Consider the following 17,070-nt stretch of genomic DNA (forward strand, 5'->3'; position numbering starts at 1 on the left):
CAGTATTCTAGGTGTGTTCTATCATGGAACTCTCAACTCACCAGACTTACTGTCATGTATGTTGTGTATCCTTCTCTGTAAGTTAGAATTTAACTCAGATGTGCCATTTTGGTGTGGCAGAACTGTGCAATTTGGTAAGCAAATTTTGATGGATGTTTTAAAACAATACATTTCTGTTCTTCTGTTGAAGGAGAAAGAGATGAGAAGACAGCAGGCTGTTCTTCTGAAGCACCAGGTTGGTATAAGTTTGGTTGACCAAACAGACAGAATGCCAATTGTCAGCTGCTACTTTCAGTTGTATGGGGGAGGGGTTGAATCCTCAAAAATGCCCTTTTTAAACTTCTGGGTTTGATTCCTGCACAGATTTTCTTTCGCCTTACGATTTTTTGCTTTGCTTTGGTATTGGGGTCTTTTGGGGGATTATAAAGTGGTTTTATGACTTTGTGATTTCTGTTTCATAATGTTGTGCCAACTCTTTCTACCAGGAGTTGGAGAGGCATAGACTAGATATGGTATGGGTATGTTTATTTTTGTACATCTAACACCGCATTGTGATTTGGTTGTGATATGGTTGTCATAGCAATGCATAAAATGTAGCACTGGCTGCTGTCATATTACATACTGCTGCATGGCTTTACAGCACAGTGCATTGCATACATCTGCTTGTCTTGTCTGTTAAGGAAAAAAAGACATGTCTTGAACATGTGTATAAATTGAATGTGACAGTAACTAAATGTGGTTTTTAACCAGGGATCTATGTAATTGATGTCCCAGTAAAAATTTGACTAGTATATAAAATCATGGATTGATGCAAAATCATTAGGATGGTCACTTGGATGATTTTTGCAAGCCTTGTCCCATTCACTGGGAATGAAACCAGACATTTTAAACACAATTTGAATTAACCTGTTTTAGAAATCAGGGTGATGTCTTCCCCTTGTAAGATACTGAGGAAATTAGCTTTCAGTTGGTGGTAAATACATAATTTTATAAGTATACAATGAAATATTAGAATGTAATTCTAGCCTCACCAAATTAGGTGATAAAATTCCTATAGCCTTTGCTGGGGCCGAGATTTGCTCTTCAGCTGTTAAGCTGAAGGCAAATCCCCTGTACTTAGTGCCTTAGAATATTGCTCCTTAATGCATTTGAAGCTACTGACATAATTTACTGAGGGACAGGCATCAGTAAAAGCAAGTGTTGTTGCATATGTACATGCACCACCACTGGCTTGATTAAAACTGAACTAGAGCTGATAAAATTAATCATGTTAATTTGTTGCTTGGTTAGAAAAATGTTAATACTTGCAATGTTTGAAAAAGACCAGTTTAAAATTTCTGCTGAATTGGCTATTGAAGAAGTAAATTGCAAGTTCCGTCATAGCAGATGTAAGGTAACTGACCTGTTCCAGCCAACCATTTTGCTTTTTGTTCTGCCAGCTTATGAAGGAGCATCACAACTGACCATAAGTAAATCTGTATGCTTCTTATTTACACTGTCTCCATGTTCATTGCTTTACCTTTTTGCTTTTGATTGTTCTTGTATTTGCTTTCTAAACCTGAACTAAAACATGCACAGACTTGGCCATTCTTGTCCTATATTTAGTATTTACTGTGACTTGTCTATTAATGCTAAATTTGTTACTCCGCTTTTTTATTGATTTGAAAATGTGGTTTAGTTTTGTTCTAATATTACCCGCTTCAACAGGAACGAGAACGGAGAAGACAACATATGATGCTTATGAAAGCCATGGAAGCACGTAAAAAAGCAGAAGTGAGTATTAACTCTGAAAGTTTGAAGTTTTCTTAGTTTCGTTCTACAGTCATCTGTAGAAGAGCAATGTCTTTTTATGTTATATATAATTTGATTTGTGTACATTGCAGCAGTAGGACAAGAAACATTAGGCACAAATTAAAATATAGGAAATTCTATTCAAATTTAAAAAAGCTTTTTTACTTGGAGGGAGAGGGTTGAACATTGGTGCAGATTGCCCAGTTTTGAGAGTTCTGGATGTTTTTGAGAGGAAACCTAAGTAAAATGCAAAAGCTCCACAATTACTAATGTACTTTTTGTTTTACATTTATGTATTTCTATATCTTGAGACTTGTTTTTATGTCCATATCCTGAAACTTTTGTAAGTAAAGTGCAGATAATGAAGATACTGAAATAAGATAGCCATCGTTCTAACACGTAGCTGTTAAGGAAGTTGTTAAAACTTCTGTCTAGGATTGTATTTGCAAATTTCAACAAAAGTGACTGACCAAACCTCAGAAAAAGTGAATAGTACTTCAGTACAAGGAAATAGAGGAAGATGATACCCCAAGCACTCATTCCACTGCTGGAAATCAGGCTATCAGGCTAAATGGTCATTTAGTCTGATCCAGTGCTCCAATTATATTTTTACTCTAATAGACATAGAAGAGTGTCTATTTCAACCAGTAGAAGTAATGTTTAAATAGATTTATGAAACGTAGTGCAACTGAAGTTTTTGGTTTTAATCATAAATTTACATCATCAATGTAAATTACTGTGTGGCCACATAAATATCCATAATACATCTCTTGTTTTCTTCTGTTTTGAATTGGCAAAAACAAGTTGTAAGCAATGCTGGATGACCTTGGGACATTTACATGGGCTAGGATAAAAGGCAATAAACCATTTTCAAAAAGCAAATCAAAGAGCGTCAAGTTAGGGATTTTGTATGTTCTTTAGTGTATTGTGATTTTTCTATACAAGATGTCTCTTAAGAACTCGGTGTAGATAAAGAGGGCCTATGTTGGCAGTACAGAGGATGCTTACGCAGCTGTAGAGCAGCAAGCAGATGGGTAGTTCTGAATGTCAATGCATTTTTTTCTGCCAGTGTAAATTGACTGGTCCAAATATGTTCTTTGTGTGTAATGTGAAGCTTGATCTTGCGTAAAATCCACTAAAGACTGTAGTAGTAGAAGTCATGATCTCTGTGCACTCACAGTGATTATCCACAGGTGTCACTAGTGGTCTGATAATACTCCATGTAGAACAGAAAGGAAGAATAGAAAGTCATACGGCCTGCCAGAACTCTACAGAGAAGTCAGTGATTAATACTGACCTACAAATGCAGCAGAGCCTGACTTAGTATTGCCCATACTCTCATTATTGCAAAATACGGTGGTAGTAAATGGAAGAGGAGAGTGACCTCTTAAGCTAACAGAATAGTAGGGAGTGGTTCTGAGTAATGGGAAGCATCTTAGCCCTTCTGTGTCTGCAGGTGAAAAGCACATGCAGTATCTTCAGTTTTGTATTTTATCAGGTTCTTGAGTAGAGGCACACACACATACATGTGTTCGGTTATACGCAGTTATGTGCTCTGAACAGGTGGTGCTGGTGTCTGGCAGATTCCATAGATTTTACACTCGATGTTGGCTGCACAGAGGTGTGTGGGCAGTTGTGTCATCAGGACGGTGGATCGGCAGCAGAACCCCTGGCACCGGGGATGGGAAAGGCCACAGGAGCTCTGGGTTCATAGGCAGTCTTGGCATGTTACAGAGTTGGTGTAGTATTGGTGTGACTCCACTGTGGAGACTGTTGAAGAGACAGTAGATGCTTGGCTTCTCACTTGATGATGTGTGTGTTCTTATTGTGCATATAAGACATGAAGGACAACATGTTCAGTTTCAGGCTGCATGCAAAGTGTATGGTAATTCAAGGCCAGAAGCTACCTGTGTTTGAAAAGATCAGTTGTGTTTTATAAGGTATTCATATCTAGTTTATATATTATGGGACTTCTTAAACCATGTATTGTTTAGAGGGTTTTCTTAAGTGGTTTCTGCTGTAGCAGGTGCAGATTAACGATTTTGGGGTTAAGCAGAGCCTTTAAAATCAGGTGCCTTGCATGGCAGCTCTTTGCCGTATTTTCACTCCGTCATCTTTCTCAAATGGTACTTCAAAGAGTTTTTCTTTGCAAACATACTTGAAACCTGTGTCTGTATGGACAGGAGAGAAAAAAGTGAGTCTTAGATTGTTTTACAAATTCAGTGATTTTGTTCTAGTTTTCCCCTCCCCTTTACTTTAATGCAGGTTCCTTAATTGATGTGGCAGTTATTAAGGTTACAGGCCTAGTGCTTTTCAAATTCTTAGGTCGTTCCTTTGTAAATTTAATATGTGGGGTTTATTTTTTTCCCTTTTAATTCTCTTAAGGAAAAAGAGCGGCTAAAGCAAGAGAAACGTGATGAAAAAAGATTAAATAAGGAACGTAAACTGGAACAGCGAAGATTGGAATTAGAAATGGCAAAGGAGCTAAAGAAGCCTAATGAAGATATGTGCTTAGCAGACCAGAAGGTAATCACAACAACATAGACTTACTTCTTGTTTGTGTATTTTATAATTCTGTCAATAACTTTCTTCTTGCAGCCACACTCAAAGCATTCAAGTTTTAATTGAGGTAATTGGAGAGCTATTTGAAATATATACAAATACAAGATACTAGAACGCTTCACAGTAGTGTATGCTTACTTAATTAAAAGCTTTTTGTTTAAAAGAGGCCTGCTTCCCAAACAGCATGATTGCTTAAAAAAAATTCTTTACTCAAGTTATTTTTATATCAGGAATGTGCATCATGTCACAGTACACAGGCAGTATATAGTCCTCTAGAGAACTCTTAAATGTTGCTCAAAATGAGTTACTCTCCCAGTGTTCTGAGTTCTTCGTTTTTGTCCGTAAGGACTTGACGAAGGTTGGGTTCAAAGTCTGTTCCAGAGAAATCCCTTCCCTTTTTCCACTAAATAATTTTAAACCACCTTTTACAGTAATTTGGCTCAGAATAGATCCTTACAGTGTCTCCTGGCCAAAAAGGATGTATTTCTTAATCTCTTGCCTCCTATAATTTGTGAAAATTTAAGTGTGCTTCAGCATTGAATGGACAAGGGGTGCAGGGTACCCCTTGGAAGGAAGGTTGCCTGTGTCTTCCAGTATTGTCATGCTGTAGGTTAGAAGTAAGTGTCAGTCAACTTTCCCAGCTGTTATAAAAAAAATTTTCTTTTGAAATATGCTACGGAATCTTTCACTTTTTTCTTTGCTTTCCAGCCTTTCCCAGAGCTGCCTCGCATCCCAGGCCTCGTTCTTGATGGAAGCACATTTTCGGATTGTCTCATGGTAGTGCAGTTCCTGCGTAACTTCGGTAAAGTTCTTGGCTTTGATGTGACCATAGATGTTCCTTCCCTGAGTGTTCTTCAAGAGGGTTTGCTCAACATAGGGGACAGCATGGGAGAAGTACAGGACTTGCTTGTGAAACTTGTATCTGCAGCTGTGTGCGATCCTGGACTTGGTACAGGATACAAGGTAAAAAGAAAAAATCCATAGTAAACACCCTGTATATACGAATGCGTTCTTTATAACGCGTCTCTGACACCTCTCTCATATGGCTTTCCTTTGTCTTTCCTAATTCTTTTCTTCAGTGTCACAGTTCTAATGTTACTCCAAAACTTTGTGTCCCATCAGCCTTCCCATTTTCCAGACATGATAAATTTCTGTGCATTTTCTGTTCACACAAACACACGTCCCATTTTTATTTGGACCTTTTGTAGGGCACTGTCACATCTGTGGCCATGTCTTTTAACTCCTTTCTGTCTATTCCTTTGCATTCTTATCCTCATGTTATAGTCTCAGTGAATGTTGCTATTTCTTTCCCTAAGGTCTGCTGTCTAGGTCACTGCATCAAAACCCCAATTCATTCATTACTCTCTTTCCTACTGGTCTTCTTTTTCAAGTCAATATAGCTTTCTTCCACTCTAGAGCTCTTCATAGTATCATTGTACACAGCAGTATTCATCAGTTTTCAGTTGGACCATGCCTTTTTACATGTAATCTATTTAATTATTGCTAATATTATCTCTGTTTTTAAAAACTTAGAAGTGAAGACATTCTAATTTGTTACTGTATTTAAGATTTACATTTGAATAGTCTCAGAGAATAATCTGTTTGATGTCCTTATGTAAAAAAGCAAACAAACCTATACCGTCTTCAATGAACAATAATATAGCCTACAAAGGTGTGTTTGAAACATGATTGCTTAAAATGTCTTTGTTCTTTTTAGGCTAAAACTATTCTCGGGGAACACTTACTGAACGTTGGTATCAATCGAGATAATGTGTCTGAGATTCTGCAGATTTTCATGGAGGCTCATTGTGGGCAAACAGAGCTGACAGAGAGCTTGAAGACAAAAGCTTTTCAGGCACATTCTCCAGCTCAGAAAGCATCAGTACTTGCTTTTCTGGTCAATGAGTTAGCATGCAGCAAAAGTGTAGTAAGGTAAGTTTTTTCCCAAACAGGTGTGTGAAATTAAAATTACAAAAAATGTTGTAGTTGAGAAATACTGTGTATTCACTGTATTCTGTTACAGGAGGACTACTTATGTTCCTCTTACAATGAAAGCTGAAATTGGTTGAGTTACTGCTTCTTACCTTTATGTACTGTTGATATGATGGAAGAATGTAACTTTTCCATGTTTGGTCTGTAATTTTGTTTTCAAAGCCTGAACCAAAATTTCTCTAGCAATTTTTGGAATAAAAGATGAGATTAATTGCCAAGAAATTTATTAGGAATTCTAGGGAATAATTTAGAACAGTTGTTCAAGGCTTCTGGAGTACACTATTTTCCCTTTTTTCCTTCTGTTTTTGAAGATGTTTTGAAGGTGTGTCTTTAAGTAGGGTCATGAGGTGAGGTGGCATGCTTGATGTATCATCACAGTAATTCAAGAAGGTGTACATGTACATTTGTGGTCAGTAGTGTGTAACATTTCATAATTTTAAATCCCCCCTCTATGTTCAACAACTTGTCAAACCCACCAATATGCAACAAAACGTTAGGAAATGCCATTTTTTGGGATTCCTGTTCTTCCACAGACTGTCTGTCTATGGTAAAGTGTTTCATTACCTAATTGAGTGCTGGATTTGGTATACTGTGCTGTAAAAGTTAATCAGGATTGCATAAGGCAGGAATGGAAGAGATGCTTCACGTTTTCCGAAGTTGAAAAATAGCAGAAGTGGGCAGTGCAAGTGCTGTGCATCAACTGTTCAAGAAAGTTCACATGTATCAGTCAAACTCATCATAGAAAGAAACTTCCTCGTTGCAGATGATTGTTTGGTCCCATGTATAGAAATGCTCACTTAGAACTCGAGTTTCTATATTTTGATCATAGAAACAACTGTAATCTGCTGAATTGCTGAGGCCGGGATGTCTCGGACATGGGCGTGTAGACGGTGACTGCACCGAAGCCCTCTTTTTGGTTCTTCAGTTTCTGCAGTGAAAAGTGAATGGTGGATTGTAGATCCCAGAGATCCTAGGTAGAATACTTCAGATGTACCAGTGGTAACTGTTTTTTCATCACAGGGCTACATGCTTTGTGGCAAAGACATTTGGAGGCTTGACACTGAACTAGAGCTATGAAAAGAAATGTTGAATGCCATGCTTCTTGTGGAAAGAAAGCTGAGGTGATATTGGGGATAAAGACTGACATAAGTACAGCAGTGTGCTACGCTGGCATTCCTAGTATTGTGATTTCCTAGCTTTAAAGTGATTTATTTTGAATTTTAATGATTTCTCAAAAGACAGTTATTTGAGGTAAAAGTGTCTGTGCATAAATGTCTATCAGAAGAAAGATACGTAAGTTCACAGTTAATGGATTATTTTCATCTTTGACAGTGAAATTGATAAAAACATTGATTATATGTCAAACTTAAGGAGAGATAAATGGATGGTTGAAGGCAAACTTCGGAAGTAAGTTTCATTTCCTTAAATATTACAATATTTTTCTTTTTTGCCTTTGTTCACATACACTGCTCTATAGGGAATTGGTTTTAAGTACAAAATCAGCTTATGAAGTTACAGGTTGACCAAGACATCAGTAATCAAACTGCTTAATTAAGACAGATGCGGGTTTGGGATGTTGCAACACCAGTCAGTCTATTAAAGATGCATGAGATTCAGAGGGTTAGTGTCACTCAGAATTGGAGCAAAGTCAAGTCTAATTTTGTATTCTTTGGAGGAAACAAAAAACTGGAATTGGAATATTAAAGGACCCATAAAATTGCTATTTGACATAATCAAAGTTTATTTGGACCTACCATAATTCCCAGTGTTCATTCTGAAAGGCATTTTAGGACAATGTGATTTGCTAATTTATGTTATCTTAGTGTTTCTCATCTGTCAATGTCACGTTGTTCCCTATAGCTAGGGATCATGTGTAAATTGCAAGCTTTGAGATATTTTTTATATTTCTTATATTTCTGTTTAAGGTAAAATTTGAACTTCTTAAGGGTTGTCAGTTTCATATTCACTGTTCTCCCATCCTACAAGACAAAATTCCATACAGCAACCATACTGGCTCCAACTGTCAGGAAGCTGGACGGCATAAAGTTAATGAATCACAGGGGGTAAAAACGCATAGCCAGACTCTGCTTTTTTTTTTCTTTGTCATCTTTACCTCTTGCTAGAAACAGTAAATCCTTTCTTAGTCCTTGCTTTAGGTACTTTCATTTCTAATCTTATGTCTCCATTTTTTCCCTTTAATGTATCTCAGAAGGAAGAAGGAAAGAAGTAAAGAAGAAGGACAAGAGGGAGGTAGAGGAAAAAATTAGACCAATAAAAAGACATTCTCTACTAATACTACAAATCCCAGTCTGCACAGAGTTAATGTATTTTAACCTTTAGGATAACCCAGTTACTTTTTTCCTGTCTTCATCTGTGTCCCCTCTATGGGATATGGTTTAAGAAGTGTTTATGAAGTTCTGATGTAGCCAACTTATCATTGGCAAAATGGGACCCTTCCCCTCTCCTTGTCTTCTTACGGTCTGCTTAGTCTTTCTCTCCCTCCATCAAACTGTAAGTACTTGTAGATGTAGGATCTTCCCTTTTCCTTATAATCTTTCATTTCTTCTCTGTCAAGTAGTGAGCATCATACTCTGAAGTCCCAAGCTCGTCCTCCTTGCTACCATAATTTTTCCATGTCTTGTTTTTTTTTTTTTCCCTCCTGTGTGGGTTTTGGGTTCCAGTAGTGCTCTCCCTATTTTTGAGTGCAAGTATTGCAGCAGAGCTCAGAAATGTTGCTCTTCTGCTTCTTTGAATTCAGTGAGCTTCATTCATCTCCCTCAATCTTTGATTCAAAATTTTTGAGTTTTCCACTTTTTCTGATGAATTCCAAGAAGGTTTTAGAAGAGCCTTCTTCAATAAATTTTAAACAATATTTTCTTCTTTATTATGTCAATTGTGTTTTCCATAAACCCTTACAACTCTTCTGGGACTTCTCTGAAATGAAATCTGTACACTTCAGTCTTCTTTTTGCTATTTTCTTCTGCTTCCAGACTTCATTCTTACATGTTATCTTCCCCTTCCATTCACATCTTGGTCTTATTTTTGAGCATCCCAGTTCCAAAGAGTTTTGCATGGCAATAACTTGTTAGTTGAGTACTTGCTGTGTGATCAAGAGCTGTGACCTCTTTTTACGTGCCTACAGACTTTTATGTGCCCCTCAGCACCTGCCCCTTCTGCGGGAAGTGTGTAGGGGATGAATAACAGAGGCTGAGGAATGGATTTATTTAATCTGAGCCTGGTTGGACAGTGTTTGCTGTCATTTATCTTCAAACCACTGTGTCCAGGTTGGCTACAAGTATATCCAAGGGGGATGAGAAAAGATTGTATCTGCATCACATGTGTTTGATGAAGGATTTTTTTTGTGCTTATGTTCTCATTTTTTAATGACATAAGCTTCTCAGCTGGGGAGGAGGGCAAAAGTAAATGCAAAGGCCTGTGCTTGACAGATGCAAATAAGCAACAGTAAAATCCCAGGTTGTAAAACGGAATCATTGTAATTTGTTTCAAGGGATGTTTTCCCTCTCACCCCTTTCCCCACTCTTCCCTCCTTTTCTCCTCCTTCCCTCAAGGATCTTAATAAGTGTAATATATAGATGGTTGGAAATTTGAGTTCTGAACTGCCTGGACTGTTTCTGCTTAGCTGATCGTCAATGAGAGGTTGCATCTAATTCCTTCTCTATCACATATTGGTGTGAATCTTGGTACCAATCCCTTTTTTTGTAAAGGCACCTATCTCATATGATCAAGTCATCTTTCTTTGTGCTTTCTGTGTGACAGCTGTGGTCAGACTCTGACCTGAGATGATTCTGTGATTTTTTTTTAAACTAGACAATCAAAGTCTCAGCATCTCCTTTTCTATCACGTATCTTCTCTTTGGCATCTCTTTTGTAGCCAGATCAATAATAAAAATGAAATACTGCCTCTTAAAGAATTAGGTAATAATAATTCAGTTTAATAACTTGTTTATTATAATAATTCGGTTTTATAAAGGACTTAAGTTTTTCACTGCAACAGTGCTCTTTTCACATGCCAGTGTTGTGGTATGTTCTGTGTAAGTTAATTTCTGTTGAATGAAACCATTTCAACTCTAAATGATGATGGTATATGAAAAGCAGTGTTACTAAGGGGAGAAATAACACCCTGAGTTTCGGTAGGAGATGCTAATGCTGATTTGCCAAACTTTAATTTTTTGAGACACAAGCTGAAGTATGTTAAAAGTACAATGTTCAGAATTTCTTTGCCTTGGTACTACCTACTACTGACATGCAAAAATTATGGGGAAGGCATGAGCACTAAGTCAGAAGGTGAATTTTCCTTCTGTGATCTAGTAAGCATTATAGATCAGATTGGAGCAGGCTTAAGTCAATCACCTGGTTCTCTGATGGGCCACCCACTCTTTTTATAGGTCAGTAGACTTCATGATTCTCTCAGCAGTTGCAGGTGTAGGTTTGGTCCATACCTGAAAGCGAGAAAGACTGAACAGTTTCCTAAGTGAGGGTTTTCTTCTCTCAGTGAGCCATATGTCTAAGTAGCAACAGAAGAATCATGCTGCTTCTTGAAATAACTGTACATTTTTTAAGTTATGCTGGCATTGGTTTCTGCCTCTGCGCTGCTCTGAGTAGGGACTGCTGCCTTCTTCTGTTTGTGGTGCTATCAAAGAAGAGCATCTTTGGTTCATTTGCATGTTTGATAATTTGCAGTAATCGTGCAAGCTTCCATTAGTGCTTGACAACATTGCATCTTTATTTTTGCTTTCAGCAAAAGTTGCTTTTTATGTTTCTTCTGATTCCCTTTAGGTATATGAAAGAGGTGTTGGCAGGTCATAGAACATTCACTTGCCAGCTTTATTACTGAGTTTCTTCAAGATTATCTTAGTGTATGTAAATTGTCTCTAAAATCATCCAGTGCTGCAGCAGACAATCCAGTCGTTAACTAGTGATTTTGGTAGCTAATTCCTGTGTATTGGCAGGAATTTCCAGTCTACACGAAGAGGCTTGAAGTTATCCTTGTAAAAAGGAAATTAGTTTTCTAAAAAACTTAATCAATAGCCTGAGTGGTATTGATGCACAGTGAGACTGAGGATTTTTGCACCATACCTGAAAATGTTATTTGCTTTCAAATTCACTGAAAGGCCTGAGATTTTTTAAAAACATATTTTAACTCACTAAAACAGGTAAATGTCCACTTAGTATGGAAAAAATAAATGTATAAAACTTTATAAATTCTCCAGTGGATTAACTAGTGCATAGAAACTCAACCCAAAACAACAGCAATAACAAAACCACACCAAGAAACCAAAGCCTAGCAGTTTTCAAGTCCCCTTGGTGATTTCTTGGCTAACAGTCTTTTTCTAAAAAAAGTGCTGCTCCCAGTTGAACAGTGACACCTTCATTTCAGTCTGTGCTGTTGAGAACTGGCTGTGGTTATCAGCATTTTAGAAGGCTGGTCCATTTCTCAGTATTCCCTGGAACCAGTACTTGGACAGCACTCATTGTACTTGTAGCCACTTGCTGTATGGAATATTGTTCTGTAGGATGGGAAGAGAGAGGAGTACGACAAGGAAGAATTACGTCCTGGTAATTGTGTTTGTCGTTACCGTTCTGCTTTTCCCATCCTACCTTCTTCAGTCATCTCTTAAAAAATCTTTGTCTTTTCTACACGTTTATGAATCTCTTCTAAGTCAGTTGCGTTTTTGGTCTGCGTGATAAGTGACTGGTTCAGCCTGGCTATATACACCTCCTGTGGTTCAGCATGTTTGCCTGCAAGCTCCCTGATAGGTGGAACTGTAATTTTTGCTGTGTGGAATCTTGTCTTATAGGGGTTTTATAGAAGAAGGAAGTCTACTACAACCATAATAACTGGTATGTAAGTTTCCCTTTTCTTTCATAAAAGGAAAAATGACAGTTTGAGTAATCTGTAGTAGTTGAGGTAACTAAAATTCCCCAGGAAAAAACGTATATCTTAAAATGCTCAGCTAAAGGTCTGAAGTCAAATAATATTTAAAGTTCATAAAAATCTAACATGAAAAAAAAAAAAAAATTTAAATCAACCTTGCTGTTGCCATACAATGTATATAGTTTCATACTTCCAAGTGAGGATTTTTGCCTTTTCCTCCCTGGCTCAGACACAGGTATTTTTTCATCATGTTCTTAAATGCATTAAATGAAGGATAAAAAAGTTGAAATGGTTCTGTCTTCTGTATCGTCTTTCCTGAGTTCTCAAAATCCCTCCTGTGTTTCATTTCTTCTGAACAGTCACACAGTAAAATTGACCTGGGAGAAACAAAGTCTATTCCGAATGGAACCACGAGTAGTAAGGGTTTTATAACATCAGTTTTTCTTGTTGACTAGTGACAATAAATATTGAGAAAATGCAGTGTCATGATAGATCAGAAGCTCTAATTTAAATCTGAAATGTATGATTTTCTTTCAATCTCATAGGAAGAGAGGTATGTTTATGCTACAGCCATAATCCATCATCTCACCCTTTCTCATGTGTTCAAAGGCTTAGAATCATTCATGCCAAGAAAACGGGTAAAAGAGACGCTGCGGGGAGTGGGGACGGAGGCGAGGAAGCCCATTCCTTGGAGACACCCGCACCCGGCCGCAAGCGCCGGCGGAAGGGAGGGGACAGTGACTACGACGATGATGATGATGATGACAGCGATGATCAGGCAGATGAGGATGATGAGGATGAAGAGGACAAAGATGATAAAAAAGGAAAAAAGGCAGAAGTTTGCGATGATGAGGTGGGGAACTGTCAGTATAGTGAAACTTCATTTGCAAATAAGCTGAAACTTGTTTTCCTTCTGTTTTTCTGTAATATGGCACTGTTTTCCAAAAATCTTGCCATAAAAAGGAGGGAAGAATAACTTACCTCCAACATTTTAAAATTTTTATTAGTTTTTATTATTTTGTTAACTAAAAAACAAACAATGCAGTTACATTTCACATTCTCTGTTTTGAAGCTTGAGTGATCTTTTTGTGCATTTTTTTTCACAACTTCCCCCACATAGTCACTGCCTGACTTTATTTGATCCCAAGGTGATAAATTTTGTTTGTCAGTGTCAGATACAATAGAGGAAGATTTCTACCTTGTTGAGCTGGTTTTTAAAGGAAATGCACAGGCTTCCACTGGATGGAACCTGACGCAAGGCACAAGTAATAGAAAATACTACATTTTAAAGCACTTGATGCTGCACTGGATGTTTTCTGTTTGCCAGAAAATGATCCATTCATACAAGATTTGAAGATTTTTAAGACTGCTTGAACAATGCATATAGCCAACATATGTGAACTCAGATGTTTGCATACACCCTTAATTAGAAACCCAGCTAATTTCTAATGTAGGAATAGCCCTCTGTGCTGTTATTGTGGATTTATTTCAAGTACTATCGTTTGTATGAATTAAAGAGAATACCTTAAAGGAACAGCCCAAAGTTCTTAAAATAGTTCAGAATTTTAAAAATAGTAATATTTAGATTTCTAATCTCAAGTCCATCCCTTAATCCTTTTTCCTCTTGTACAATCTCCTATGTTGGTGCACTGGGTGTTTCATGGACAAAATTCCAGTAACTGTACAGAAATTAATTTTCTGATCTACCAGAAGTTCCATTGCATTTGTATTCTATGTAGTATTTCAGGCAGCTTTACTTTGGTACACTTTTTTGAAGCCAAGAAATACAAGACTTGTATCTTACAGTGGGGATGATTTTGACCGTATTCTTTTGGAAACTCACTACTATCTACAAAGATTTTCTTCAATTAAATTAAAACTCTCATCATGGAAAAGAAGGCAAGAAGAAAGCAACCACAGACTTAATCATGAATGCATGCCTCTTCAAAAATCAGCAGGATTGATGCTGTGACTTTTATAGCAGAGTTATAATTTAAAGTGGCTCTACAATTTCATGTAGACATTGAAATTAAATGCAAATGTGGACTGACCAAAGACTTACTGATAGGGTTTGAAGATGCCATTATTTCATGCATGAGAAACACTTAAAATTATTCTATCTGTCTAAAAAGCTTAATAGAAACTAAGATTAAATTCTATAGTGTTGTGTGTTCATGCACAAACTGAGTTACTTCCAGTTTTCAGCAAACATGAGCTTTCTTCTTTGTCCACGCATGGGTGGTTTCAAAAGATTCAAGGTGTATCCTCTTTTCAGTTGTGTTGTTGCTAGTGAAATATATTGCACAAGCGCACAGTTTGAACTTATTTTTTCTCTTTAGTATTTTCCTCTCATTTTCTGTTACATCTTTTTCCTGTAATAATGATAAGATATAGTAGTATGATTTTATCCTGAAATAAACGTGATGTGACAATATATTTGGTGATTATAGGATGATGGGGATCAGACAGCAAGTGTTGAAGAATTAGAGAAACAGATTGAAAAACTGACAAAGGTAAGAGATCATTACTCTTTTTTCTACTACAAATGTGATCACTGGGTGTTATGAGTTAGTATATTAAACGTAAATTTCAATGCTCCCAGTTAATATAAACTGAAATAAGTATCTACTCTTGTTTTGTGAAAGTATGAATAATGCTCTGAGTCATGGCACCTGAACTGTGAGTTTAGTCCGGTTGCACTAAGTAGAGGTCACTCAAAAAGCGGTTAATAGTAATAGTTGATAATATATTTGCACTTCAGAGAATAATGTATTTTTTATCCAGATCTACTTCATATATTCCTGTTTGTTGAGCTTAGAAAGTGATGACAAATTTTGTATATGAGAAGCAATGGCTTCAGTTATACAATGGATTGTTGTTCTCATGCCCTCCTTTCCATGCTGATTTCTGCCGTTGTGCTCCAAGCCAATACAGAACTGTCTGGGCTTCACATTTTGAAAGAAGCAGCAATAGAATAGAAAGAGAAGTGTAAATGAGAAAGATGTAATGCTATAATTAGGGGTACTCATGGCCCATGTTTTTATTGTTCCTATTAGAAAATTTGTCATTTAAGACTTCGTGTGTTGGTTTCTCTCATGTTCCAAATTGCAGTAAATTAGCAGTCCAGGATTCCACCTGACTCCCATCAGTGTCAATTTAGCAAAGCAAGAACTGAATAAACTAACTGAAGTTCTTGTTGGCCCCCCCTCAAAGAGCTGTATTATGTTCAAAGACAGAGCTTATTTTTGTGTATTGTTGTTGTCATTCTTTTATGAACAGTTAAAATATCTCACTAGTCTCCCATCAAAAGTTGCATTATCATCTGTCTTCAGGGCTCTGTTTACCACTTGCTGTTGATGTGTAATTGTTAGGATTTCAGCTGTTCTCGTGCAATGAATCTTTCTTTAATCCACTGCTTTTTGAGAGTCAGGGATTAAAAGACAAGGTGCACCACTGCAGTGTGTTTTTAGAGGATAATCCTAGGCTGAGCCAGGGAGTGCTTTAATGGATTATTTTTTAAAGGAAGCTTTGTGAGTAAAATCATCAAGGCAGCAACTGTGAGTAGAATATCGCAACACACAGACACACCACTATCCCGAGTCTCTGAGAGGGCCTCCTTGTCTGACCCTTGAACTCCTGTTCAGTCTGGCAGCCAGATGTTTTCTGTAATAATGAGATTTACCCCCCCCCCCCCCCCCCCCCCACTGATTTATAATGCTCTCCCTTTTTTAAATAGCAACAAAGCCAGTACAGAAAGAAGTTATTTGAAGCTTCGCACTGTTTGCGTTCAATGATGTTTGGTCAGGACCGTTACAGGCGCCGGTACTGGATCCTGCCCCAGTGTGGTGGTATTTTTGTAGAAGGCATGGAAAGTGGTGAAGGTAAGAGCCATAAAGGAATGGTGGCACACAGAGGAGCACGAGGCCAAGATATGCTGCCCATCTCTGGAGGCACTGGCTTTGTGCAGCAAGGTCTTCACCCTCAGGCAGATGCCCTCAGGCTGCTGTCAGTAGAGCTCTCCCCTTAATGTGGTTCTCTGGTATCTCTTTCTGGTTATGAAAGATCAGGTAATACCTTTCAAAATGAGGATTGGTATTTTGGAAGTTTTCAGTTGTTATGCTTTTACCTACCTGCAAAGTTTCTTGACTCCGAACTATTTCACCTTTCCCTATGGCAGTGATATCTGTGTATGAAAATGAGGAGGACCATAGAATGCAGAAAAAAATTTCATTCTCAGATTTTCTGCAAATGCACAGACTATTCTGCGCATGAAGATATGACAGATGTCTGCAAAAATATGACAATTACTTTCATGAAGTGAAGTACCTTGTTTTCTAATCAACTACATGATTTAGTTAACCAGCAGTTGCTGAAATCATGTTGCTAAAACTAAAATGTAATTTTGGGGTTGTGACAGTTGTATATTAACTATGGTTGAATTTTTCACACACCTTTAATTGGATAGATGCAGAAATTATGTATTAATCTGACTTTTTTGTTGGTATTAGAATTTCTAAACATATACCTTCATTTTGGCCACAGAGAAATCCTTTCTAATTTTGATGTAGATGAACCAAAACCTCATTTCTCTCACATTTTTTCCTTCAAAAAATAGCAAGAAAAAGATCTGATGCACATCAGAATTGCATGAGATCTCATGATCTCATGAGAATTACATCATTCTAGGGAGCTGTTTAATTAACTGTAACAGTATAGCATAGTAGGAAATTTGAGCCTGGTTTGGGGTCCAAAAATAAGCCCTAGACCTTCCCCTAAATGCAATCTTGGTCATCAAGTTCTCTTTCTAAAATGGGTAACATAAAAAGTACT

At 37.4% G+C, this 17,070-nt stretch overlaps 1 protein-coding gene across 16 annotated transcripts in view; it reads left to right on the forward strand.

Annotated features, from left to right (window-relative positions):
- BAZ2B (bromodomain adjacent to zinc finger domain 2B) overlaps positions 1 to 17,070 on the forward strand; it is a 112,205-nt gene that overhangs the window by 83,166 nt on the left and 11,969 nt on the right. For 12 of the 16 annotated variants that reach the window (XM_041466048.1, XM_041466058.1, XM_041466053.1 and 9 more), the window contains 10 exons: positions 191 to 235; positions 486 to 518; positions 1,708 to 1,773; positions 4,177 to 4,317; positions 5,062 to 5,316; positions 6,071 to 6,285; positions 7,678 to 7,752; positions 12,850 to 13,093; positions 14,691 to 14,753; positions 15,977 to 16,121. In XM_041466048.1, the coding sequence (XP_041321982.1) occupies positions 191 to 235; positions 486 to 518; positions 1,708 to 1,773; positions 4,177 to 4,317; positions 5,062 to 5,316; positions 6,071 to 6,285; positions 7,678 to 7,752; positions 12,850 to 13,093; positions 14,691 to 14,753; positions 15,977 to 16,121 (1,282 nt within the window). The remainder of the gene's footprint in view (positions 1 to 190; positions 236 to 485; positions 519 to 1,707; positions 1,774 to 4,176; positions 4,318 to 5,061; positions 5,317 to 6,070; positions 6,286 to 7,677; positions 7,753 to 12,849; positions 13,094 to 14,690; positions 14,754 to 15,976; positions 16,122 to 17,070) is intronic. The other 4 variants (XM_041466054.1, XM_041466055.1, XM_041466059.1 and 1 more) reach the window with 1 other exon arrangement.

The sequence above is a fragment of the Pyrgilauda ruficollis genome, unplaced genomic scaffold, assembly GCF_017590135.1.
Source record: "Pyrgilauda ruficollis isolate IOZ18807 unplaced genomic scaffold, ASM1759013v1 scaffold196, whole genome shotgun sequence".
NCBI lineage: Eukaryota > Metazoa > Chordata > Aves > Passeriformes > Passeridae > Pyrgilauda > Pyrgilauda ruficollis.